General features: G+C 37.4%; 15 protein-coding genes across 15 annotated transcripts; 8 read left to right on the top strand and 7 right to left on the bottom strand.

The window, feature by feature from the left end:
* Positions 1-28: 28 nt before the first annotated feature.
* Positions 29-1,060, bottom strand: C9374_007033 (uncharacterized protein; the record flags this gene model as incomplete). Its single annotated transcript, XM_044696960.1, has 1 exon — positions 29-1,060. One exon carries the CDS (start codon positions 1,058-1,060, stop codon positions 29-31), a length of 1,032 nt encoding a protein of 343 aa, XP_044555396.1.
* A 376-nt stretch (positions 1,061-1,436) lies between these two features.
* Positions 1,437-2,306, top strand: C9374_007034 (uncharacterized protein; the record flags this gene model as incomplete). The annotated part of the gene is made up of 4 exons (XM_044696961.1): positions 1,437-1,647; positions 1,773-1,885; positions 1,968-2,044; positions 2,102-2,306. The coding sequence occupies 4 exons, from the start codon at positions 1,437-1,439 to the stop codon at positions 2,304-2,306; spliced, it is 606 nt and encodes a 201-aa protein (XP_044555397.1).
* A 94-nt stretch (positions 2,307-2,400) lies between these two features.
* C9374_007035 (uncharacterized protein) lies at positions 2,401-4,932 on the bottom strand (the record flags this gene model as incomplete). The annotated part of the gene is made up of 2 exons (XM_044696962.1): positions 2,401-4,227; positions 4,300-4,932. The coding sequence occupies 2 exons, from the start codon at positions 4,930-4,932 to the stop codon at positions 2,401-2,403; spliced, it is 2,460 nt and encodes an 819-aa protein (XP_044555398.1).
* A 1,807-nt stretch (positions 4,933-6,739) lies between these two features.
* On the top strand, positions 6,740-7,597 carry C9374_007036 (uncharacterized protein; the record flags this gene model as incomplete). Its single annotated transcript, XM_044696963.1, has 1 exon — positions 6,740-7,597. The coding sequence occupies one exon, from the start codon at positions 6,740-6,742 to the stop codon at positions 7,595-7,597; it is 858 nt and encodes a 285-aa protein (XP_044555399.1).
* Positions 7,598-8,156: 559 nt separating this feature from the next.
* Positions 8,157-9,266, bottom strand: C9374_007037 (uncharacterized protein; the record flags this gene model as incomplete). Its single annotated transcript, XM_044696964.1, has 1 exon — positions 8,157-9,266. One exon carries the CDS (start codon positions 9,264-9,266, stop codon positions 8,157-8,159), a length of 1,110 nt encoding a protein of 369 aa, XP_044555400.1.
* Positions 9,267-9,354: 88 nt separating this feature from the next.
* C9374_007038 (uncharacterized protein) lies at positions 9,355-10,103 on the top strand (the record flags this gene model as incomplete). Its single annotated transcript, XM_044696965.1, has 5 exons — positions 9,355-9,391; positions 9,441-9,455; positions 9,507-9,554; positions 9,633-9,800; positions 9,856-10,103. 5 exons carry the CDS (start codon positions 9,355-9,357, stop codon positions 10,101-10,103), a joined length of 516 nt encoding a protein of 171 aa, XP_044555401.1.
* A 69-nt stretch (positions 10,104-10,172) lies between these two features.
* Positions 10,173-10,892, bottom strand: C9374_007039 (uncharacterized protein; the record flags this gene model as incomplete). The annotated part of the gene is made up of 1 exon (XM_044696966.1): positions 10,173-10,892. One exon carries the CDS (start codon positions 10,890-10,892, stop codon positions 10,173-10,175), a length of 720 nt encoding a protein of 239 aa, XP_044555402.1.
* A 241-nt stretch (positions 10,893-11,133) lies between these two features.
* On the top strand, positions 11,134-11,406 carry C9374_007040 (uncharacterized protein; the record flags this gene model as incomplete). Its single annotated transcript, XM_044696968.1, has 1 exon — positions 11,134-11,406. The coding sequence occupies one exon, from the start codon at positions 11,134-11,136 to the stop codon at positions 11,404-11,406; it is 273 nt and encodes a 90-aa protein (XP_044555403.1).
* A 271-nt stretch (positions 11,407-11,677) lies between these two features.
* Positions 11,678-14,740, top strand: C9374_007041 (uncharacterized protein; the record flags this gene model as incomplete). Its single annotated transcript, XM_044696969.1, has 1 exon — positions 11,678-14,740. The coding sequence occupies one exon, from the start codon at positions 11,678-11,680 to the stop codon at positions 14,738-14,740; it is 3,063 nt and encodes a 1,020-aa protein (XP_044555404.1).
* A 94-nt stretch (positions 14,741-14,834) lies between these two features.
* On the bottom strand, positions 14,835-15,816 carry C9374_007042 (uncharacterized protein; the record flags this gene model as incomplete). The annotated part of the gene is made up of 2 exons (XM_044696970.1): positions 14,835-15,376; positions 15,426-15,816. 2 exons carry the CDS (start codon positions 15,814-15,816, stop codon positions 14,835-14,837), a joined length of 933 nt encoding a protein of 310 aa, XP_044555405.1.
* Positions 15,817-16,399: 583 nt separating this feature from the next.
* Positions 16,400-17,529, top strand: C9374_007043 (uncharacterized protein; the record flags this gene model as incomplete). The annotated part of the gene is made up of 2 exons (XM_044696971.1): positions 16,400-17,120; positions 17,195-17,529. The coding sequence occupies 2 exons, from the start codon at positions 16,400-16,402 to the stop codon at positions 17,527-17,529; spliced, it is 1,056 nt and encodes a 351-aa protein (XP_044555406.1).
* Positions 17,530-17,636: 107 nt separating this feature from the next.
* On the top strand, positions 17,637-17,978 carry C9374_007044 (uncharacterized protein; the record flags this gene model as incomplete). The annotated part of the gene is made up of 1 exon (XM_044696972.1): positions 17,637-17,978. One exon carries the CDS (start codon positions 17,637-17,639, stop codon positions 17,976-17,978), a length of 342 nt encoding a protein of 113 aa, XP_044555407.1.
* A 148-nt stretch (positions 17,979-18,126) lies between these two features.
* Positions 18,127-19,716, bottom strand: C9374_007045 (uncharacterized protein; the record flags this gene model as incomplete). Its single annotated transcript, XM_044696973.1, has 1 exon — positions 18,127-19,716. One exon carries the CDS (start codon positions 19,714-19,716, stop codon positions 18,127-18,129), a length of 1,590 nt encoding a protein of 529 aa, XP_044555408.1.
* A 629-nt stretch (positions 19,717-20,345) lies between these two features.
* C9374_007046 (uncharacterized protein) lies at positions 20,346-21,677 on the top strand (the record flags this gene model as incomplete). The annotated part of the gene is made up of 1 exon (XM_044696974.1): positions 20,346-21,677. The coding sequence occupies one exon, from the start codon at positions 20,346-20,348 to the stop codon at positions 21,675-21,677; it is 1,332 nt and encodes a 443-aa protein (XP_044555409.1).
* Positions 21,678-21,695: 18 nt separating this feature from the next.
* Positions 21,696-24,289, bottom strand: C9374_007047 (uncharacterized protein; the record flags this gene model as incomplete). The annotated part of the gene is made up of 2 exons (XM_044696975.1): positions 21,696-23,902; positions 23,965-24,289. 2 exons carry the CDS (start codon positions 24,287-24,289, stop codon positions 21,696-21,698), a joined length of 2,532 nt encoding a protein of 843 aa, XP_044555410.1.
* Between the last annotated feature and the right edge of the window lie 183 nt (positions 24,290-24,472).

The raw sequence follows: 24,472 nt of genomic DNA on the forward strand, positions 1-24,472 counted from the left end.
TCTTAATGAAACAAATGACGTGACATAATTATCTCTTATCATCTCGTGAAGGTTTGAACAAGGCATAGATGCCAACGGCAGCCAAGGCAGTGGCTCCCAACACACCAACAACAGCAGCACCAACTGTCCAATCCTCTTGTTGCTGTTGAATAGCAGCTGCTCTTCTAAGTTCTTCTTGTTCTCTTCGTCTTCGTTCTTCCAAAATCTTGGCTTTCTTTTCTTTTTCCAACTTGATGCGAAGCTCGGCTTCTTGTTTTCGTTTTTTCTCTTGCTCCAAAGTTGTTTTAACTGTTGAATAAATTTGTTCATTGTCACTATCAAATGAAGAGAGCTGATCCAGCATGAGGTTTAAAGCTGAAGTTAGTGCAGTGTCTTCCGTGTATGTCGTTGTTGTGGAGGAGCCATTTAAATTTGCATGAGCTAAAAACTCTCGTGTCAAATAGTCACACCAAGCTTGCGGTGTTGTGCTATGACTATCCATACTAATCTTGATCTTGTATTTTAACATCATCATGTCTCTCCAGCATGAAATTTCATGTTTATCAATGACTTGTAAAATCTCATGCACTACTTCCAAACATTCATTCAGACCTCTCTTTTCTACAATTCTCTTCTCAACAAAGTGTATGACTTTTGAAATATTCTTTTTCATGGCAAGATGAATGAGGTTCTTAGTGCTGTAGTTTGGAATTAAATTCTTGGTTTCCAAGCGTTTCTTTGTGATCGGACAGGTATTGTGGGTTTGCAACCATTGTGTGATAGAAGTTCTATCAAATGTGATTCCGCTCTCCGATAAGATCACTGGATCGCTCATCAAAACATGACTAATAGGACATATATAATGATCATCCTCAAGATTGTCCTTCCACTTGTTCAACTTGTTGATTTCGTGCTCCGAAAGCACACCATGATTATTTGAAGAAAATCTACGCGATGTTATGGATCCAGATGTTACAATGCTCGAGGAAGTGGATGAACCAACAGGATGATTACATGATGCCGTTGGTGTTGAGATATTCGAATGGTCTCTGTTATTGGTCGATGATGTTGTTTGTTGCATTTTTTAAAGACTTTTTTGGCAACCAATCGTCTTTCGTTGGCGTTGCGAGAACATGCGACAATTCATTATCGACCTGTTCGGTTAATTGAATGGATTTTCAACAGGTTGTTTGAAAAAGCCTTGTTGCACGACAATTTAGGAGGGATGCATTGGACGAATTTTTGTTTTGTAACAACCATCAATGAACCAGCTGAAGCCAATTGTTGACAGGGTTGTTTTGCAGGAGGAAGGGCCTTAAGAACATTGAGAGTGACAGAACTTGTGCAAAGATTTAACACCAAAATTGATGTGCATGGTGAGTTCCTGTGGCCGTGATAAAGAGTATAAATTAGAATCTCACGAGCAGCCTTCATAATTTCATGTAAAAAAAAACAAGATGAATAATAAGGTTGTATCATTCGCATTGCTCTTGTTGAGTGTCGCGTTGGCAGCAGCTGTTGTTAACGGATTGGAAATTAATTCAAGTCAGCTCAAGCAAATCATGCCAAACCTTCCAAAGTCAAAAGTGGCACAATACACACAACTCGTGAACGATGCAATGGCAGAGGGAAGTATTGATACTTGTTGTTCAATTTCTGCTTTCTTGGGTAGGTGTTTGGGATGACGCTTGAATCTTCTTCATAACTGAATTGCATGCATCAAATGAAAAATGTTTTTTATCAACATGATGAATGTTGAAATTTACTATAATAACAACAACAATCATGAACAGCACAACTTGCTCACGAGTCTGGAGATCTCAACTGGTTAGTCGAATTTGCCAGTGGAAAGGCTTACGAAGGAAGAAAGGATTTGGGAAATGTTCATCCAGGAGATGGTGTTCGTGTAAGTGGCAAATCATCTTTTTTAACAACCTGTACTCATTGTGCTTCTTCTACTTTTGATATCATATTGTTATGATTTTAAGTACAAGGGACGTGGTCCTATTCAAATTACCGGTAGAGCAAACTATCGTTCAGCTGGTCAGGCTCTTGGCATTGATTTGTAAGTTGATTCATTTTGAAATGCAGGTGTTTAATAGGCCTAATCACGACGTTTTAGAGAGAATCAACCTGAACTCGCCCAGACCCCAGCCATCGGTTTCAAGACTGCTGTTTGGTTCTGGAACACTCGTTCTTTGAATTCTTATGCTGATTGTAGTCAAGCAAACTTTGATAAGATCACAAGAAGAATCAATGGAGGTTACAATGGAAAGGCAGATAGAGATCATAAATTCGCAGCTGCTAAGAGTGTTTTGGGTTGTTAATAATAAATATTGATGGCTCGCCCTCTATTGATGGAATTCATAATTTTATTTGTTGATTTCCTTATTTAAATCAATCGTTTAATAATTATTATTATTACAAATAATTTTTGGATAACACTTGTAATTTAGTGTTAAATAGTTCTAATTGTTCCTTTGTCAAGGTATTCTGTGAATGATTAGGTTCTGAAATGGTCCATGAAAAAGGTGGTGCAGAAAGTATATCTGAAATCCTTTCTGCTGCTTCAAGATGACTTGAGAGAATGTTCTGTTTCAAAAAATCAATAATTTCAGGTAAATTGCCTTGCTCCACTTTTCCAGAACAGTTCATGATTAATTTCACAGAATCCATGTGAGCCTCATCTGTTGAATCACGATTCCACACCGAGTCACGAGAATCAACGACAGTCAGTTTCCCACTTTCATCTTTGGTCACTCCCTTCTTCTTGTTGTGTGTTGGATGTTTCCAAGAAGTTTCACCAGTGGCAGGATTAAAATAATAGAATTTTCCTCTTGTCTTGTCGAGAACTTCAATCCATCCTTTGAGACTTTGTCTTTGTGAAGAGTTGCTCTGAACTTCAACATTTTCATTGGCTTTCATAGTGAAACTTCTCTTTGAGAGCAAACTTGCTCCTAAAGGTGTACCTCCACCAGAATGATCACCTGGTGTGTCATTTCCTGAGGAAAACTTGCTCGCTGCAGTTTGAGATTGTGTTCTCTTGAGTGGTAATCTTGGAGAAGGAACCGATGATTCATCCGTGTCAACATCGGTCTCACCCAAATGATTGTTGTGAGTGTCAATGGAGGACACGGATGGAATGGTTCCATTCTTTGCGACACCAGATTTTACTCTTCTCCATTCTTCAATTTCATCTTCGGTGAGTCGTTTGCCTTGTGCTTGTCTACTATCTAAATCTCCTGGAAACAAGTCATCTGCATGTTGAACAAGGAGTTCACAAACAAGATTGATCTTTTCCAAATCGACGAGCATTCTTTGATCGTCTTGAACTTTTGTTCTCATCAAATTGGTTCCAAAACTTCTACTAATGTTGCTAGCATTCATTTTAGTCTTTTCTTCATTGAGAGCAATTTTGCGGAATAATTGACATAGTCGTCCAAGAAGATTGTAATTTTCAACTGGGAGTTTGTTAACGAGTGCTTTGAGCTCTTGCTTTTGCTTTTGTTTTTGCTCATTGTTCGTTGCTACACTTTTGGCAATTGCAATAAAGTCGTCATACAATTCAAAGGTCAATAAGGGTTGTGGCAATTCTCTTGCATACTTTTTCAAAACACCACAAAGTGTATGTGGTTTGTTCACAAGCTCAACATGATCAAGATCCACAGTTTCACTTGTGTTGAGTTTTTCTGCCATGTCTTCCATGCCCTTGGTGTGACCTGGAACACGGAACAGACCTTCACTTTCTAAATAATTGTTCTCAATATAGTCAATGAGTTGTTTGATTTTCTTTGGAACTCCAAATGGTTCACCAAATCTCCTCAAAACTTCCTTCAATTCAACACCAAAGAGAGTTGTTTCATCAGATCGGCTTGGCATGTTTTGTGAAATAATATGTTCCAGAGTGAATTGAGTAAATATTTGATTCGACTTGGGTGTGAGAGCATTATTAGAGTTATTGACGTGGGACGTAGGAGCTGAAAAACTAAATACTCCATTCTCAAATTGTTGCTTAATTGCCGTGTCAATATGTTTTTCCATTGCTTTCAAGGCCTTATTACAATTTTCATAGTATTCCACAAATGCATCTTTCATTTCTAATAATGACAAGAAATATTTGATATTTCGTAATTGTTTCTGATAGTCAGTTTCTGCTTCTAAAAAGTTATTTTCTTTTGCTTCTTGCAATTTGTTGTCACTTTGAACTTCTGAGAGCTCTTTAAGATATTTTTCCTCAACCACTCGATTCTGATCATGAAATAGCGCATGATGACGTCAACATCTGGTTAAAATCATCTGTAACAAGTATGTCATACTTACCAAAATATTTCTAGCACTTGAAAAGATTTTAAAGCTTTCTCCGAATTGTTCTGCCAACACCTTCAAATGTCTTGCATGAATATCTCCCTGTTGCAGTTTGTGTGAAAAATTTACCAATTGTTGACCCATCAACTCCTCAGTTCGTCCTAATTCAGTTGACTCGTTCAAGAGACCTTTGAAACCATTTTGACAAGCTTTGTAGTGGATATGAGTTGCTTCAACTTCTTGAACTTTGGCTTCCACTCGTTGTTCAAATTTTAAAGGACTATTAACAACATTGGAAATATTGTGATACAGATTGGCAGAAGGAGCTGTTCCTCCAACTGTAGTACTACTTCCATTCGAATTGCTGCTACTACTTGCATTTACATTATTGGTTTGAATGACTGATGGTGTTGAAGAAGACATGAGAGCTACGACGTCTTTAATAGTACCCGAAGTTCCTGTCACGATAGTATCCCTAGGCTCTGAAATGGTTGGAGTTTGACCTGGAGGTGAATTTGTTCCTCCTCCCTGAACAATGTTATTACCACTCGAAGAAAGATCAGAGGTCGAAGAGGATATCGATGTATTCGAAGGTGTGTTACCAGAAGTTGTTGTCTTTTTACCTCCTCCGCTAAATAATTTCTTCATTTCCAATGAAAAGAATGTATATTGGTGATGTTTGTTGTTGTTGTTGTTGAAAGAGTGTTACGAACGAATCTATGGGATGCTTTTTCTCGTGTCAAGAGCGAAAAGTAATAATTATTGATGATGTTGTTGTTGTTATTGTTGAAATAAAGAACGAACACTGTCTTCAACACTATGATCTGATAAAAAACGCACAAAGGAAATATATCAAACGTCTTTGATGATCCGAGTGAGGATAGACAAAGTATTTTGTGCGTTCTACTCGAGTCAAAGATGTAAAATAGATTTTCCAAATGATCATCAAGGAGATTCAATTTAAATAAACATGATGAAATGTATAATCATGAATTGCAGGCATGCCCCGTTGGTGAAATGTTGAGATCAGAATGCGTTCACAAATTATTGAATTGCAACAACGGTATGAATGATCGTGGAATTAATGATAATAATTTCGTTGAATCATTAAAATTAAAAAAACAATTGCAATGACCTACCAATGCGGTGATTGGGAAAGGCTTATTGTGCGTGATGAATTTGCAACAACTTGTCTCTTGGTGACGGTTGAAATAGACGGAGGCTGTTTTTTTGGTGTGTTGGACGCTTGGCAATTTTGTTGTCAAAAAAATTGACAGCTGATGGATGCAGATGTGTAGCCAAATGGAATTTTGTGATCACAGAAACGAACGTATGGGCCAAAGACTTCCATTGTGACAGTTGTCTGGTGATGCATCTTTCACTCGATGGACGCAGTTGTTGTATCATTTGAATTTGGTCACGTATTGGTTTTTCTTATTTCACAACAAATACAAATAACAGAAACGCGACCCAACTTTTATGTGAACAGAGCTTATCCGAACAAGCATAAAATATGGCAAGGCATATCTGTAACATAAAATCACCACACAAAACAGTGTTTGGATTCAATCTGGAGTGTCGTCACCATTTGTTTTGGTTTTTACTGGACTCAGCAGAGTTGTAATATTCCAATTCGCGAAAAGGAATGAAGAAATTCGAAGAAAGTGTCATGTCTCTCAAATCATTCTTGTCGCTCATGGTGCTTTTATTAGTTTCTCAATTGTTCAATGTGGAGGACGTATGATGCTGTTGCTGCGTTTCCATTAGCTTGACTGTCTATTTATTAGAGGAAAAAACACAATGAGATGATTGAGTTGCCGAACGTGCCAAAAATCACTCGGCCGAATTGCTTGCGGCATTCACCCGCCAACAAAAAGACCAAAATGCCAAAGAAAACTGCTGAAAAATCCGGAAATCAGAAGAAAACCAAGAAGAACAAGACAGTTAAGGGCGTTGAGAAGAAGACACAAAAACAACTCAAGGAAGTAGTTGCTAAGGCAGCATGTCCAATAAAATCAACAATCCGCGTGTAGAACCAGCTAGTGCAATCAGGGTCTTTGACCTTAAACGGTCAGAAGAAACGATCATTCAAAAAATCTTCAACATGGTCCAACAGTCCGAACGAGATGAGTTTGATCCTTCCACAGATGCAGAGTTATCAAATTTTCGTTATTCAATTTTGCTTAAACCCCTCCCTAGCGGTTGGTTAGAAGCATTTCAAAATCATCCTGCAGAAAAAGCTGCTGTCCAACATACGTTTTAGAGCATTCTCACCTTCTGAGTGCACAGCCCAATTCTACAACAACCCTTCAGAGTTGGCGTGTAGCGGATCTTACTGCGACCCGCTTTTTGATTTTTGTGCACTCTTTGATAATTGTTATAGAAACAAGTAAGTTGAAAGTTAAACATTTCGTACTCATTTTATAAAAGGAACGTTGGCATTGGAGATTGCACAATGCTATCCCGTTCGCTGGATTTTATGAAAAATATTGTTGGAAATCTTAAACCAGATGATATTGTCTTCCATAAACCTGGAAATCATTATTACATTTCATTGTTAAGAGAAGACAAAGTTGAAAGTTGTCATCATTTAGTACACCCCGATTTACCAAAATTGACTTTAATGTCTCGAATGTCTCATTCCTATTGTATACATCAGTTGCTTGAAAAGTGGCACTCAGATATTGCCACCATTGGATTAACTACTGACAAGGAAAAAGCAAATGTGTACGCGTTATACTCTGATATTGGACAGTCTATTAGTGGACAATTTAATCTTGATTATTCAATAAGATTTTTAGGAAGCTTTTTTCATAATCACATCTCTCATAGGATTCATTTAGTTGCTCTCATTTTGATAGCCATGAAGAATATCCATCACCAAGAAATGGCATCTAATTTGAACACCAAAAGCGTCACTTCCAGAGGTACGATAGGGTCCGCTGAGGCTTCTTTTAAGAAGAAACTCTCTGTTAGTATTCGAGAAACGACGTACTGGTTTATTCCAGACAAAACATTTAATTCAATTTCACGTAATGACAAAATTGTTCAGAAAGGACTGTTAAAATTGGACACAAATAATGAAAGCCAGGTCTTGGAAACCATTCTCAAAAGATGCAGTCACAGAACAGAACAATACAAACATTACAAGCAAAGTAATGAGGACATTGTATTTAGATATTCGTTCATCAACACATATCCTCAGTTTGAGTGGCATTCCTCTACAAGATTATATCAACAGATTAGAGCTCAAAGATGTGAAAAAAATGACGTACCATATTTTGTGCCAAATTTCATTGCTGGAAAGACATAGATTCATTCATAACGACGTGAAACTAGAGAAAATTGTAAAATAAGATCATCATTTCTTTCTTATTGATTTTGAAATATCAAAGCGGTTTGACTACAATAATGAATATAAATTATCGCAGGGACAATGCAAGAAGGATGGAAAGATATTGACATCTCAATCCCACACCCCTGGCTATCAAGCACCAGAGAGAAGGGAAAAACAACTTGTTTCCCCAAAGAGCGATTTGTATTCGCTTGGAATTGTAATTCTGCAGTGTCTTGGGCTGGATCATGAATCCCAAGACTTACCAGAAAAGTTGGTAAACCAACTTCAAGGGCATGATCATTTTAAGCAGGTCATAAACAAGCAGTCATATAATGTCGACTTGGATTGGGATTAGAGATAAATATCACATTTTAAAAATAACTGTCTCTCGAGCAGCAATCATTCACAATTAAAGGAAGGAAATATTAAAGGAGCCTCCTTTTATGGCCATTTTTGTTGTCATTAATTGCGAGGGCTTCTCTTCAATTAAACAGTGACGAAGGTTGAGTAATGAATGTGATCAACGTCATTTACCCTAATCCCCAATAGTCTCCTCTTGCTCTTGTGTATTTTCAGTGCGACTGACTGGATTTGAAAAAACGACTGGAGAGCCAAGAATAGCTTTCTTTGTGACGTGTTTTTTTGAAAATTTGTGAAACAAGTATGGAATGGCAACTACTGCAACCATGGTCAATATAATTCCCAATATTTCAGCAGCACCTTCGTCCCCTTGTGAGATTGAGGAAAAATCCATTGACACTAAACTAGCTACCACCAAAATTAGATATCCAATTAAACAAATATATGACATGCCATTCACAAAATATTTCCATAAAAACAAATGCTTGAAAATCCAAACGTCCTCTAAATATATCCAAATATCGCTGAACTCATTTGATGGCATCACATAACCAAAGCCTGAAATAATCGAATAAATGAATAATATTACAGAGAGGGATGAAATGGTTGTAAGTATTAGTTGTGAGGTTACTGGATAATTCTTAAAAATTTTGGTAGATACAGAGTTGTGTTTGTTAGATGGTTTTAAGACATAATTGTATCCGCACTTCGAGCAACTCTTAATGGATTCGTTTGCCATTCTCTCATTGAAAAAGCATCTGTCTCTACAAATATATCCAGGACAGTTACAGGTGCTCACTATTTTTCTAGTAAGCAATTCTTGTAAACTCTGCACACCTTTTCCACACGATCGACATTTCCTTGACCTAATCATCCATTTCAACATTAACTGTTTGCATTCAGAAAGGTTTGTAAAATTTTGAAAGGCAATATCATCATTGTCTTTAACGATTGTATTATTCGCATTTGATTTGTTCCGTTTCTTGGGTGCCTGTTTGGTCTCTTGTTTTAACAAAGGACCAAGTTTTTCTTTAAATTGTGTAATCATAAATTTCCAAATATCTACAGTGTAATCATTGTTATGAATTTCATTCTTGTTCTTTGATGAACACGTATTTGAAACAATCTCATCGGTGAGAGAAGGAGAAACCAATTCAAACCACGATTTATCGACAAGACCTGCACCTCTGGCAATATCAGGGATCGGAAGAAAACTCAGAATGTGTGTTTTCATTTCCGAGGGCAGCCTTTCCAAAAGGTTGTTGTGTACTCCATTTCGAGTCATTTTTTGTTATGGTTGTTAATCCTTCCGTATGAACCACGTGGTGTCAAAGATTAATGGATCGTTGTTGTCATGTACTTGAACAGAAAAAATGTCTTCATCTCACAACATTGCGACCTTAGCAGGAGGTAATTATTCAAATCATCAATTTGATCAGATTTTAATTTTTTGGATCAGGTTGTTTTTGGTGCTGTAAGTTGTTTCCATATGGTTCTTGTCATTAACAAGGTGATGAATGATCAGTGGAAGCAATTTTCCAACGTGTTAAAGGAGTTGAAAAAGTGGTTTCAGGTATGTCCATCCGTAAAATAATTTCAATAATAATCAATATGAAATTGCGTGAATATTATCTGTCTATTCGCATGACAGGATATATGGGAGGTCAAATTGCCAAGCCAACCTATGAACAAGTATGCAAAGGAAATACAGGACATGCAGAGGTTATTCAAATTACTTTCAAGCCATCAGATGTATCATACAAGGAATTGTTAGATGTATTTTGGAAGTGTCATGATCCGACCCAATTAAACCGTCAAGGTAAGAGTCATTCATCAGTGCTGCTTGAAATATATCATTTCATCATGTATGGTAGGTTATGATGTTGGCACTCAATATCGTAGTGCTATTTTTTATCATGACGAGACACAAAAGCAACAAGCTGTTGAATCCAAAGAAGAGGCACAAAAGGATTTTAAATCTCCAATTGTGACAGAAATTACAGCTGCCTCTGAATTCTATCCAGCTGAGGATTATCATCAAAATTATTTCAATTTAAATGAAAAGAAAAATCCTTATTGCAAAATGATCAGAGGAAAATTGAACAAGCTCGATATGAAATAGTTAATAAAGGAGGTAATAATTCTTGAGCTGAGTTGTAAAGACTATCTAAAGCTAAAAATCTTGATCTTGTTAGAAATAATTACTTATAATTGATATTCGTCCAGTATTCAAGATATTCGCGCTTTCATTGGGAGAGCTTTCTGGAGTATTTTCATGTATGTTGTCATTGTCCAACATGGTTGAGTTGTCACAAGCCGATGTCGACAATGGTTGACTTGAATTTAAAAGAACTCCTCCAATGCATGGTGATGCTGTCGTTGATGATGACGTCATAATGTTATTACTGTTTACAACATGAGAAGTAATGTTCTCACTTTCATCTCCACTGTCTTGAAAATCTTCATTATTATTTACAGCAATTGTTGATGATGATGATGAGTATACAAATCCATTCTCGGGTATTTCATGTTTGCATCGTTGAAACATTTCAAAAGCTAATTCTGCATTCCACTTTGCTTGGCTCAAGCAATCCATACACAAATACCAATTTAGATTCGTTTTGTGAGCAAAATCTAGTACCATATTGACATAGAGTTGACATGTTTCTTCGTTGCAATTAGATTCGGAAAGTATGAGGCGAAGACCTAATTCTTTCGGAATCAAAGTTTGTGAAAATATTACGTGTGGAATTGTGTACATGATTCTTTCACACCATTCATAATTCCAATTCGATTGTGAAAGAAGAGAAAAACAATCGTGTTGAGAAATATATTCAGAACATTTTGTGAAGAGATTGTGAATCATTTGTTGTTGCTGATCGGAGACGAATCCTTGTGGTTGTTGTTGCATGATGATTAATACCAAATCAATGGTTTTTGTTTCTCAGAATGAGCGAGATGTAGACGCAAGGTGTTTTTGAGAGATTTTTTAAATGTTACCACGTGGAAGGGATATGCCATACGACATGAGTACAGTTGTTGACCAGTTAAAAACTATAATTTCGAGAACGATCGACCCATCATCAATTGTGCTGACTGACACTTTACTCGTCATCAACGATGATGAATTAATTTTTGTTTTCAAAAACAAAATGACCAAAACAGCCAAGCAAAAGATAATGTGGCAGACCATCAAGGCTCTCCAGGATTTGAAACAAGGCCTCTTTGAAACCGAGAAAAAGCTCCGTTCTTCTCTTGGTTTTAAAGTATTATTTATTGCTGGTATGACATTAGTGGGATATTTGCCATATGAATTAAGAAAAGTATATTCCGAAAAACAACCCAGCATTTTCTCATTGATGAATAAAGAATTTACTCGAACGGAAGAAAAAAAGGAAGCTATGAAAAGACTTTTTGGAGAATGAGTCTATTCATGTAAATGAACTCAAACAACAAGAATTATAATTTATTTGCTCTATTGGATGCTGTAAAAAAGAGAAATTAGACTTCATTGCTGCAATACATTCATCAACCTATTTATTACTCTTGGATGATCGTTTGGACTGGTGAAGTACTCCTCCTAGAGAAAGGGAGCAATAATTCAACACAGGGAGCCGACAATAAATACAATTATGGACAATAGGAGACTTTGCAGATTCAAAAAAATCCCTCAACACACTTCTCATTCGTTCACTAATGTCCAAACAACCAACAACATCATCCACTCTCTCAGTGGGACTCTTCCCATATCTTCCTTTGGGTGTTTTAGAAAAGATCAAACAAGCCTTCCCAACTCAAATTTCGGGATATCAAGTCAATTTTGTTGACTTTAATTGTTATCAAGATGAGGACTTGGGAAGCCTTCCTGATGTTGCGTGTGTCGATACTACTCTTCTTCCTTTCTTGGTTTCAAAAGGAGGAGTAAAGGCATTGGATGCTGAAATGGTGAAGGATGTTGCTGGTGAGACTTTTGCATTCGTTACTGAAAGTGCCAAGGTCAATCAACAATTCTACGGTTTCCCACAATATTTGTGTGCTAACTTTTTGGTGTCATCTCCTTCAGTGGCTTCCCAACAAGTTTCGTCATTGTTGCAACTGGCTCAACAAGTCGGTTATGAAAAGATCGTTTTCCCTGGCATTACATCAGCAGATGCATATACTGTCCTTTCTTTGTACGAGCAATTTGTGCAATCATCCACATCTTCAATTATTGATTTGAAACATGATGATCTTCCACAAAAAGCAGAGCAAGTAGATAGACAAGCATGTGAAAAGCACCGAACAATTTTGAACTCTTCAATCATTGCCTCCGAGGCAGAATTTGTTGCTTCAGTTAAACAACACAAACCTTTGGCTGATTATTATGTTGGATACAGCGAGAGCTTGAGCGAAATCAAGTCAATTCTTGAGAAGGATAATTACAAGATTCAACTTGTTGGTGCTAGAGATAAACCATTCGCCTATACTGACGTTTTGGTTTTGAATGCTAATTTGTGTGATGAAAAGCAAAAAGTTGCTGTTGAAGCTGTTCGTACCTTGTTGACATGTCCAACAATTTTACAAATTTTGTCTGAGGGTTTGACTCTTCCTGCTAACAAGAACAGTATTGAGAAATTGGCTCAATCATCACCAATTTACAAACAATTATTGGAACAATTTAGCACTTTAGATGTCAAGGTTTTGAGAAACGTTGATTTTGGATCAAGCACTGTCAAGACAACGGCTAAGGTTCTTAGACCATACCTCCAACACATTGCTGTTGCTACATTACGTTGTTTGACAGCTGATACAGTTGAAAAAGCAAAGAGTGGACACCCAGGTATGCCAATCGGAATGAGTCCAATTGCATATGTTTTGTGGAAATTCTTCTTTAAATCATCCAAAGATGATGTAAATTGGATCAACAGAGATCGCTTTGTTTTGAGCAATGGTCACGGCTGCTCTTTACTTTATGCAATGTTACATATGACTGATTACAACATGACACTTGATGATCTCAAGAAATTCAGAACTTTGCATTCAAAGACTCCAGGTCACCCTGAATTTGGTCACACTGAAGGTGTTGATGCAACTACTGGTCCATTGGGTCAAGGTATTTGTAACGCTGTTGGTATGGCCCTTGCTGAAGCTCACTTGGCTGCTCGTTTCAATAAGGATCAACTCTCACTCTTTGATCATTATACCTATGTCTTTTGTGGAGATGGTTGTTTGATGGAAGGTGTTGTTACTGAAGGCATGTCATTCGCTGGACATCAAAAATTGAACAAATTGATTGTCTTTTACGACGACAACAATATCACAATTGATGGTAACACTAATTTGACCTTCACTCAAGACACACCAGCCGTTGTTAAAGGTTTAGGATGGCATGTTATTACTGTCCATGATGCTGACAATGATTTGCTCTCTATTAAGAAGGCTATCGAAGAAGCTCACACAATCACTGACAAGCCAATCATGATCATTTGTAAGACCACAATTGGTTATGCTACAAAGATGCAAGGAACTGCTAAGGTTCATGGTTCTCCACTCGGTGCTGACGCCTTGAAAAATTTGAAAGAAATTTGTGGATTCAACGGAGATCAATCATTCATTGTTCCAGAAATTGTTAGACAAGATTTTGCCCCCATTATTACCAGAAACAAACAACGTCTTGATCAATGGAACTCATTGAAACAACAATATGAGCAACAATACACTGCAGAGGCTCAACAACTTCAAAGAATGATTTCTCATCAATTGGAAGGAGATATCTTGACCAAGTTACCTCAATATAATGAAGAAAAGAAGATTGCAACCAGATCCACCTCACAACAAGTTTTGAACGCAATTTATTCGCTCATTCCTTCTCTTGTTGGTGGTTCTGCTGATTTAACTCCATCTAACTTGACCGACGTGAGCGGCTGTAAGGATATGCAACCTGAAGACAGAACAGGAAGATATATCAGATTTGGTGTTCGTGAACATGCTATGGTTGCAATTGCTAACGGTATTCTCTACCATGGTATTCTTAGAACCTATGTTGGTACTTTCTTGAACTTTGCTTCGTACGCTTTGGGTGCTCTTAGATTGAGCGCTTTGTCACAGCTTCCAAACATCTTTATTTTCACTCATGACAGTATTGGACTTGGTCAAGACGGTCCAACTCATCAACCTGTGGAAGTTCTTCCATTGTTGAGATCCATTCCAAACCATACCGTTATCAGACCTGCTGATGGAAGAGAAACAAGTGGCGCTTATTTGTATGCTATTCAATCTACAAAGACTCCAACTTCTTTAATTCTTTCTCGTCAAGATTTGCCACAATTGAAGGGTACTGATATCCAAAAGACACTTCTAGGTGCTTACACCATTCAAAGCCATGAAAATCCAGATGTTATTTTGGTTGGAACAGGCTCTGAGGTTTCACTTGTTGTTGAAGCTGCTCGTTTATTGTCATCAGACCTTAAAGTCAACGTTGTCAGTATGCCAAGTTGGGAGTTATTCGTCAAGCAACCTCTCGAATACAGAAAATCTGTTTTCCCAGAAGGTATTCCAGTTGTGAGTGCTGAAGCTTCATCGACATTTGGTTGGACCAGTTTTTCTCACTATTGTGTTGGTATGACCACTTTTGGTGCTAGTGCTGCTGCTGAGGAAGTTTACAAGTATCTCAATATCACTGCTGACAATGTTGCTGATAAGGCAAGAAAGTTGGTTAACAAGTATGGTAAGAACGCACCAAGACTTCCACTTTCCGTTGTTGGACAAGAAGAGCTCTGAATGAATTGTGAACCATAAACTTTGGCTCATGCATTTTTAAAAGTCAACCTTAATTCTTTGTGTTACATTTACACCAAAGGATGCTGTTTTTTTACTAGTGATGATTCCAATTCTTAACCAAAAGTCGGATGGGAAAATGATCACTGACCTCAATGGCGAGCGATTGATCCAACTTCCATTCGTGAGAGTAATAAAACACTTCATACGACGTAATGTTTAACACTCGAGCTTTGGGCATTACAAAACGATCGTATGGACAGTTCGTTTTCACCATGGTGTCCATATTATCCGTTATGAGCCAGTCAAAGCTTTTATCTGTTCGTAATCGAATGTGCTGCCAGTCGCTTGGTGTCACATAGCTGCATCCCGCATTAAAATCACCAGTAACAAGCCAATTGGTCTGCACCAGCTTGGAGGTATTATGTTGGGACAAATAAAATTGATACACATCAAACAAATGATCAATCTCTTGAACTGCTAATTTTGGGGAAGTGTGGATACCAGTAATAAAAAGCTGTTGATGACTAAGAGTTGAGGATATAATCACAGAGAATGGTGGTCTTTCGAAAAAATCAAAATGTACTGGGAATTGATAGGTAGAGGTTATTTGTGCCATTTTGGAATCGTAAATAAATGCTAAAGGAGAGGGATGATTACAATTATTGGAATTATGAAAGATACTTACCATATTGTTCCTTGCTTGAGGTTCTTCCCAATCTCTCACTAACTTGCAATTGATAGGATCTTGTATGGTTGGTAAAACGATTGAGTTGATTCAATAAATCAACAATTGCAGTACCTGTACTATCCCTAATCTCCATAATGAATGTGATATGACATTCGGAAAGAATTTTCAACAGAATATTGACCACATGCTGTTTCGACATTTTGGTCTTGCCAAAAACTTGAATATTAAAACTGCAAAACATTAAATCCTGATTGTTGAGTGTTGGAGCAGTGGCTTCTCGTTGCTGTGCAAGGTTCAAGTTAAGACCTTGTGTCATTGTGGATACTATCACGAAAATCAACAAATACAGGATTGCAGTTTTGAGTATTGAAAGGTCATGGCTTGACATGGTTGTTTTTTTATCCATGTTCTGAGGTCATAACAAGAAGATTTTTTACATTGAAAATCCAACGTTTTTCGGAGAATGTTTTTACTCCACTCCTTGCGAAAGGCTGAATGATGTTGCTACTAGACCTTAAAATTCCTTCTCTGTTTGTTCTAAACGTTTGCTTTGTAACCAGGTATCTCTAATGGAAGACCCAATCACAAGTGTACTCAGAATTTACATATGATCGGTTGTTTCAGGATGAAATGATTTGTTTGTTTCGCAACGGTTACGTACAACACGTATCTTTTAACTGAAATCCCATTCTTGTGCCAATTCAAAGTTGTGGAACATCTAACACGTGGATTGGTCTCTTCCCAGTTTTCAAAAGTTCAGTTTGGAACAACAATTTCAACAACCACTCGAAGAAAAACAATTAATAACTTCTTCAGGTACCATACAGTGATCCTCTGTTGCAGACTGCTTATTCACAAAGTGCAACAGACAAGTCAGAAGAAGAGGTATCCAGTTAGTTGTATGAACAACGACCATGTTTTCAAGTACATCAAGACGTTCTTTCGATTATAATTCCACCAACTCTTCCCAAATGGAGGAGGTTCATCAACAAGAAGATAATAATGGCCCAGGTCATAAAGAAGAGTTAGCCATCCATTCAGAGTCAATTGAAATGCCTGAAGTTCAAGATTCGTTGAAAGTGGACATCGCCAAAGCAGAAGAAATCGAGAAAAGAAAAGAAGTATCATTTCTAAATTGGGATTGTTTCAAATCCAACGTACTTGCTCATCTCTTGATCTGGTGTAACTTGGCTTTGTTTTCAGTCTTCTTGATTGTAATACCCTACTCGATGAAAATTTGGCATCCTCTAATATTTGCCTTTGTTCGATGTTGTATTATTGTGCTATCCTTACTCCCATTAATGCTACTCGTGGATCGACACTTTACGTTCAGAAGTGAACAGTACATCATGAAACGAGCTCGAAGATTCAGAATCAAGCACAAGAATATTCATGCAAGTCGCTATTGGGGATGGATTTATAGTGTCTTTTATGATGACAAGTCTGTATTCGTTTCTTATATCTTAAGAAGAATACCCAATGCAAAGAAGGCAAAACAGTTGGCTGTGAGTGGAACTTTGGTGGTTCTGAATCAAGTCTTGTTTGTTGCTGGACTCTATTTAACCAATTCCACCATCACAGGTGTTATTCAACCGGTGGTACCAGTCATTGTTTGTTCCTTATCCATGATGATGGGAAAAGAAACCAAGTCTATATTCAAATTTATTGGAGTTCTTATTGCAGTAGGTGGAGGTATGTTTGATTGAAAAGACTTTCTGATAACTTGTTCATAATTTTAATGATATGGATGGACACAACATACTCAGCAATGCCCATGCTGATCGTTTCTGCTTTAAGCGTGAGTGAATCCACCACAACACAACAAGAACCAGACACCTATTCCAATTCATCTCCACATGAAAGGCTACCTTATTACTACTACATCCTTTTAAAAGACACAACCAAAGGAATTAATTTTTCGTTTGTATTAGGCCTCGTGAGTTTGTTTTTCAATACTTTAATTTATGCAATTTATTTAGTTTATCAGAGAGGACTGCTGGTTGCTGGAACTCCACCGACGACGGCGACGTTTTGGTCCTTCTTCTTTGGATTAGTCACATCATTCCTTTGTGCCTCGTATGCTTTCCTTCGTTTTCATTAAGGAGAGTTGATGCAAGGTCGATTTTGGGAGTTCTTTATGCAGCAATTCCTTATGGTAGCCTTCAATTTGTCATTACATCTTATGCCTCAAAGTTGACTGCACCAACAATGGTGTCTATATATTCAACAGTCTTCCCATTAGTTGCCACAACCGTTGGTGTTGTGTATTTTAAAGAAACACCTTCTCCTCTTGTATTAGTTGGTGCTGCATTTATTTTGGTTGGATTGCTGGTTGTGATTGGAGCTCGATATCGAGAAACTCAATTGGAACGGGCCAATATGATTTCAACACATACTGCAGAAGATCATGACAATAATATTACAGAACAACAACAATCATCTACATCATTACCATTGGTTTCATTGAATAATGAGGAAGTTAATTGCTCGCCTTCAGCAAGTGTTGACTGCGAGTCTTCGTCTAAAAGCTCATTGGAGGGCAAAGTGTGAAAAGGTTGAGTAGTTTGCCTGCAATAAAATAGACTGAGTATTTACACAAAGCCAATGACTACTGGATAAAAGTTTTGATAAATTATGGCAATGGAATCGTCTGGTACCTTTTGAACATGTAAAGCTTTACTTAAACTGGTTTCCTGATCTAAAAAACATCTGCATGATTTTTATTCAGTAACTCTGATATTTTCATCTTGTCCAGTTTCATTTCCTTTTGATTTACAAGACTGTGCTTGAACCTGTGGTGACAATCGAGCATGATCGTACAAAGCTCCTTCTCAATATTTGAAAACATATGAAAAGGAAGAAACTCGATTTGCTTCAAGTTGTATGCGTCAAGCACATCTTTTGCATTGGATATCAAGTTTTCTGGAACTGCTACAGGTGTGTCTTCGTCGCCTTCAAGTAAGGCATAAATCTCAAAGGCTACCTCAAACTTTTCATTTTCAAACTTGGCAAATTGTTCTGCTGACACACTTGACATTTTCTTTGATTCCATTTCGAGACATTTTTCTGCAAGTGATTTAAAATGTTGAATTTTTTCTAAAATATAATAGTTATGCAAGTTATCCTCCTGTTCACAATGCAGTTTGAAGAGATTTCGAGTAGTAGGATTCTCAATAGTATCCAAAATCATTAGTTCATTTGCTTTTCTGAACTTTTCAGTGTTTTTAGAGTCTGTATTGATAGCATAGGTGAAAATCATGACAATTAATGGAGAAAGTAACAAGACAGACACAACAATGACAATCAATTGAATGACAGTGGTCACCACTAGATTGGCATCCTTTCCCTTTTCAATACCTCTTACATAATTCACTAGATCCGTAACACCGTCTTGAAAATTTTTTTTAACATTTCCATATTCGGAAGATTGTAAGCGAGACACACTTTCATTGACTTGTCCAAATGTCAACATGAGATACAAGTGAGAATTGAGTGAATCCCATGCATTGGCTGCATTTTGAGTATACTTGAATTTGATCTCCATGTCTTTACCTCCAAGAGACTTGACAATGGCTTCCATCAAATCCAAAAGTTGTTTCGATATAGACATGTATTCTTTCATGATATCTGAATATTTGTAATTAGTTCCAGCATCATTACTTAAATTAGACTCTAGAGCTGTTTGATAGATGGTTCTCAAAATTAATGTGTTTGCCTGTTCGAAATAACTATATACTTGACCAACAGCGATGAGGGTTTCAGAATTTCGTTGTGAGGCCACGACAAAGGTTGAAATTGAAAAACCAGCCAAAACCACTAAACCCACAACTGTCAGAATCATACCAATCAAGCATGACAGTTTCAAACAGTTCAATTCTACCAAACCACAACATGTATTGACCACAAAGATTTGTCTTCTAACACCTCTATAAAAGAGAGGAAATTTCATGGATTTCTTGGATGTTGGCTCCGAGGTTGGATTTTTGGCAGTTGCCGTATATCTTCCTTCAGGAATTGGATTTTTACTTGTATTCGAGAGTTGTAAGTTCGACATGGAAACTCGAACGTTTGGATGTGGTTCTTGTAATTGTACAGTTAAGTGTTGTAGTTGAATGGAATGATGTGCTGGTCTTCCTGTTGAGGTTGTTGTTGTGGGTGGTTGATGGAAGCTTTCATTGTGAGCGTCCTCAGTGTTTGGTTGTTCTTGTGGTTCATGATGATGATGATGACAGTGCGAGGAGGCCGTTGATGAATAGCTCGAGGATCGAGGAGAGAGTGTATCACTCATAATGAAGATCGTGGAGTTGTTGTTGTTGACTTTTTTCTGAGAGATCATCACACAACGACAGTAGGTCACTTGACATGACCGCACTCGATTGCATGCATGAACCGAGATAGCAATGAGCTTGATGTTGTTGTGACATGTTATGGAAAGATTATCTCTCAATGAAACTGATGCTCCACCTGTTGAGAAAGGAGAAGAAGGCCAGTTTCCATGAACTGTTCATACGACACTTGATGATACGGCTTGATGAGAGATAGGATTGATTTTAGCAACAGTCTCTCCATTTGTCAATACCTATGGCAAGCAAGTAACATTTTCCATCCTTGCTCAGAATGATAATAACTGGAATGGATGAACTGAAAAGATCTTCTACAATTTTCACTCTGAGTGTGCATGTGTGTCGACATGTTTAATACATTTTCATTAAGGTTTAAGTCCAACGGGTGATTATAGGAGCAACATACTGACGGAACCTTACCTTATGGAATGGTAGGAAAATTTTGAAAAAATTTCCCTTTGATTTCAAAAAAGTCCCTCAACACCGAACCCTCGAATTTCCATCCTTCCTTTCACTCCGAGAGAGTGTTGGTTGGATTCAAACAAAAAACCAAATCATTCACTCACTACTGAACATGTCTGATGATAATAATACGCAACAAGCACTTGTTGTGCCGACATCATCCTCTTCGGAAACCACAGAAGAGTCCATAGTGCAACAACCAACACTCCCAACTGTTCATGAAGGCTCATCTCCAGTTGCTTCTTCTGAAGAAAAACCAGCCGGCATGTCATCCCCAACGACTGTATGTGTTACGGGAGGAACTGGTTTCGTAGCCTCACATCTCATCTTCCAATTACTTCAAAAAGGATATCACGTTCATACCACCGTTCGCTCCCTTCCCAAAGGAAGAGATGAATTATTTCAAGCACTTCTCAATTATCAAAAAGAAACCATTCCCGATACCGTCCATCATTTCTTTGATGAACATTCATTGAAGGAACGAGTACAATGCTTTGAAGCGGATCTTCTCAAAGAAGGAAGTTTTGAACAAGCCATTCAGGGATGTCAATTTGTTCAACATGTTGCTTCGCCTTACAAGGTTACTGTTGAAAATCCACAACATGATTTGGTGGATCCTGCCGTGAATGGAACACTCAATGTTTTGAAGGAATGTGTAAAATTGAGAGAAACTCAATCGAATCAAGACCAAAAGAGATTACAGCGAATTATATTAACTTCTTCCATTGCAGCAGTGGTTGACACAGCTGAGGAAAATAAGGTGTATGACGAAAATGATTGGAATACTCTATCAAGTTTAAAATGGAATCCCTACTCTTTTTCAAAGGTCAGTGCTGAGAAGGCAGCTTGGAAATTTATGAAAGAATGTGAAGAAAAACATGGAAAGGATTTTTTGGAATTGGTCACCATATGTCCGTCACAAGTTATTGGTAGAGCCATCATGCCAAAACAAGTGAATCAAAGTCATGAAGGTATCATGAAAATCGCAAATGGTGAATTTCCAGCTATTTTTTCATTGTATTTACCATTAGTCGATGTCATTGATGTGGCAGCAGCTCATGTGTATGCTATGGAGCACGAAATGAGTGACAGAACTCGATTTAGTCCATCTAAAGCTGAGAGATTTATTGTATGCTGTGAAACAATTTCCATGTCCAAAGTGGTAGACATTCTTAGAGAGTTGTATCCAAAAGAATCAAACCCATGGACCAAGAGACTGCCCAACACCAAGTTAGAAAGCGGATTTGGAAATGCATTGGCAAAAGTAGCTGGCCTATTTCAGCCAAAAGGTGTTCGACAATATATCAACAGCTCCATTGGAAAGCCACAAAATTTCAGCACTAAAAAGATTAAGGAAACCTTCGAAATGAAATTTATAGATACAAAGGATACTATTAGGAATACTGTGGATTATTTGATGAGTATTGGAATGATTAAACAGTAGACGTTACATGTTGATGATTTACTTTGTCGCTATGTTAAATTCAACATCGACAAAGGAATGATTTCGTAAGCACACGAGGAGCTTTCGATTTTCTTCACACTCAACTCCTCTCAATGATGAGCAAGTGAACACGGTAACCACTTGAAGTTGAGGTGCTTGTTTCAAGATCCCGTCCTTGATAGTTAGAGCAAAAGTGAAATCTTTCACTTGTTTCTCATTCATTAAATCAATAGCATACACTTCAAGAGCATATTTGTGAGAACCATTTCGACGTTCCTCAATATTTTTAAATTGTGAGAGAATCCAATCAAAACAAAGTCGTATCAAATTGTCAGGCTCCTCCTCACTACAGTGTTGTCCTGCATTGAAAGTAATGGCTTTCATCAATTGAACTCTTTCGTCATTTTCTAAGTGGGCAATTCTTTGTATGAAAATGTCAACATGTGTCATTAAAAGAATTTTCCTTCGTTCTTTCAAACTTGCTAGTGTCATGGTTTTTTCGAACAAGCTCAAGCTCTCTTCGAGTCTTGATTTGAACTCTGACGAATCTAAACAAGGTAAATCAAAGTCAGCCAATGAAAAAACAAACACAACGCTTTTCAAAAGGAAAGTTGAGGTTGGTTTCGTTGAGGCATTAAGGGTCATGATCACTAAATCTCTTTGCGAAGCAAGTCCTGGAGTGTCAATCATTGTAAACTTTTGTAACTTTCTTTTTTCCATCTCGTCCAACGGTGCAGTTGATTCTTGCATGATTACTTTTGTAATCGAACTCGTCTGTGACGTAGGAGACATTGGTGCAATATTGGAGGAAGAAAATTGAGAGCGTGGACTCGAACATGCATGACCAAGGGCCATTGACATGATTGGAGAAGGAGATTTTGGAGAAGTACTCACGCCATTATTGCTACTACTACTATTATTACTGTTGGATCTCTTTCGAACCATTTCCATTAATTTCTGAGCAACAACATTGGAAGATTTTCGTGTGGTTGGCACTCGAGAGGTTGTTGTACAGCTGTTTGTTGTGTTCCATTCAGATTCTTCTTCTTGTGAAAGTCTTTCAAAACTATTGACTCTTGAAGTCAATGTCGACGATGTAGGACCAGATCCTCCTCGAGCACTCTTTGGAAGTAACAATGTAAGACCTTTGGATTCATTCATTGGTGAAGCAGTGTTATTCGCTTGACTCAGATCAAGTTTTGGAATTTTTATGGATCCAATTGAAACGACAGAAGGCAAGCCAGTGGTTGATGGTTGTTCTTCTGCTGTGCTTGACTCTTGTTTCGAAAGAGGAGCGAGAGGTGTTGCTTGATCAACAACACTTGTTGCTTTTCTTAATTGTTTCTTTCTTCTTTCAATCACTCGAATGACTCGAGTACAAATCGATCTTTGAGAATATTGAAATTTGAGAGAATGAATGGCTGTTGTGATATTCTTGGATTTTAACACTAATTCTCGTATATTTGGTAATTCATTTCGTGGAGAGTCAGTGTGCTCTTGAAATAAAGTCATGTTTTGTGAATGAAGAGTTAAACTCTTTCTGGAGGAAGAAGTGTTCAAGAAATTTGATAATTTCAATAACTCTTCTTCATGTTGAAGGAAAAAGTGTAAATAATTTCCATATAATAGTTCATGAACAATACCACAACTGGAATTGATATTCTTCTCCTCCTGTAACTGTTCAAAGCTTTCATTGTTGGACGTATCATTCATGGATGAATACTTCTTATGGTAATAGATTTGAGAAATAACTGGTTCTCTAAATAATGCACATAATTGACATAAAAACTCATGATTCGTCCATAGAGATTGTAATTTGTTTTTTGAAAGTGGATTCACAAAGAGACTTTCAAATGGCAATAGTCGAAACGTATCATTTAAACAATTATCAATTCTGAAATCTTGTTCACTAATATTGTTGATTATTTCAGCATGCTGCTGACACTGATCTAATTGAGTGAGCAACATGTCAATCACAGGAGCATGTCGTATATATAAATCTTGCAGTGATGCGGTTTCAGTAGTGTGTGAGTAGTTTGTTGATGATGCATCATGAAGTAAAGTTGAGCCCTTCAGTGATGATGTGTTGTTTTTGGCATAATAAATCAATCGTTTCATACATGTAATGAGATAGGTCATTAAGGTATTTCCAAATTCCATTCTTTCCGTTTGAGAAAGTGTTACCATTGTGTTCGATTGAAATTTCCATTGATTCCACAAAGTTGCTATTGCATGGATTCACATTGTAAAATTCATCTTTGAGTTTTTCAATGAATTCAAAACTTACTTTTTCCAGAGTCACAACCACCGATCAAAATAATGCCAAATGGTAATCCACTCTTTTTCTCATTTTCATCCATTTGGGATTGTTCCTTCACAAGTCGAAATAAATCCGTAGTAAACTCCATGTCCTCCTCTTGCTGTTCAGTAATGGATGGTTCTGTCATCATGTCATTGATGGATGAAGTGTGTTCATTTCGTGTTTGTTCTGACGCATTTCGTTCAGAGGAGGGAATTGTACCCTCTCGTTTTTGTTTGTTGATTCTTGGGAATGATCTCTCGAAAGAATCATTGTGATTGGATTGAAAAATGGTTGTGTTATGATTGCCCATGATTGTGATGAGAATGATGAGTAAACAGTAAAAGATATCTCTAGAGAGGATGACCACCGAGTTTGTGGTCAATCACGCAATGGTAATTACAACAACAGGATGTCACTTTTTTTTTGCTTGTTTTCTAATTTTTGCCTTATTTAGAAGTAATGGAGAGAGAGAAGATATCCACATTCCACAAGG

This window comes from Naegleria lovaniensis, assembly GCF_003324165.1.
Source record: "Naegleria lovaniensis strain ATCC 30569 chromosome Unknown tig002, whole genome shotgun sequence".
Lineage (NCBI taxonomy): Eukaryota > Heterolobosea > Eutetramitea > Acrasida > Naegleriidae > Naegleria > Naegleria lovaniensis.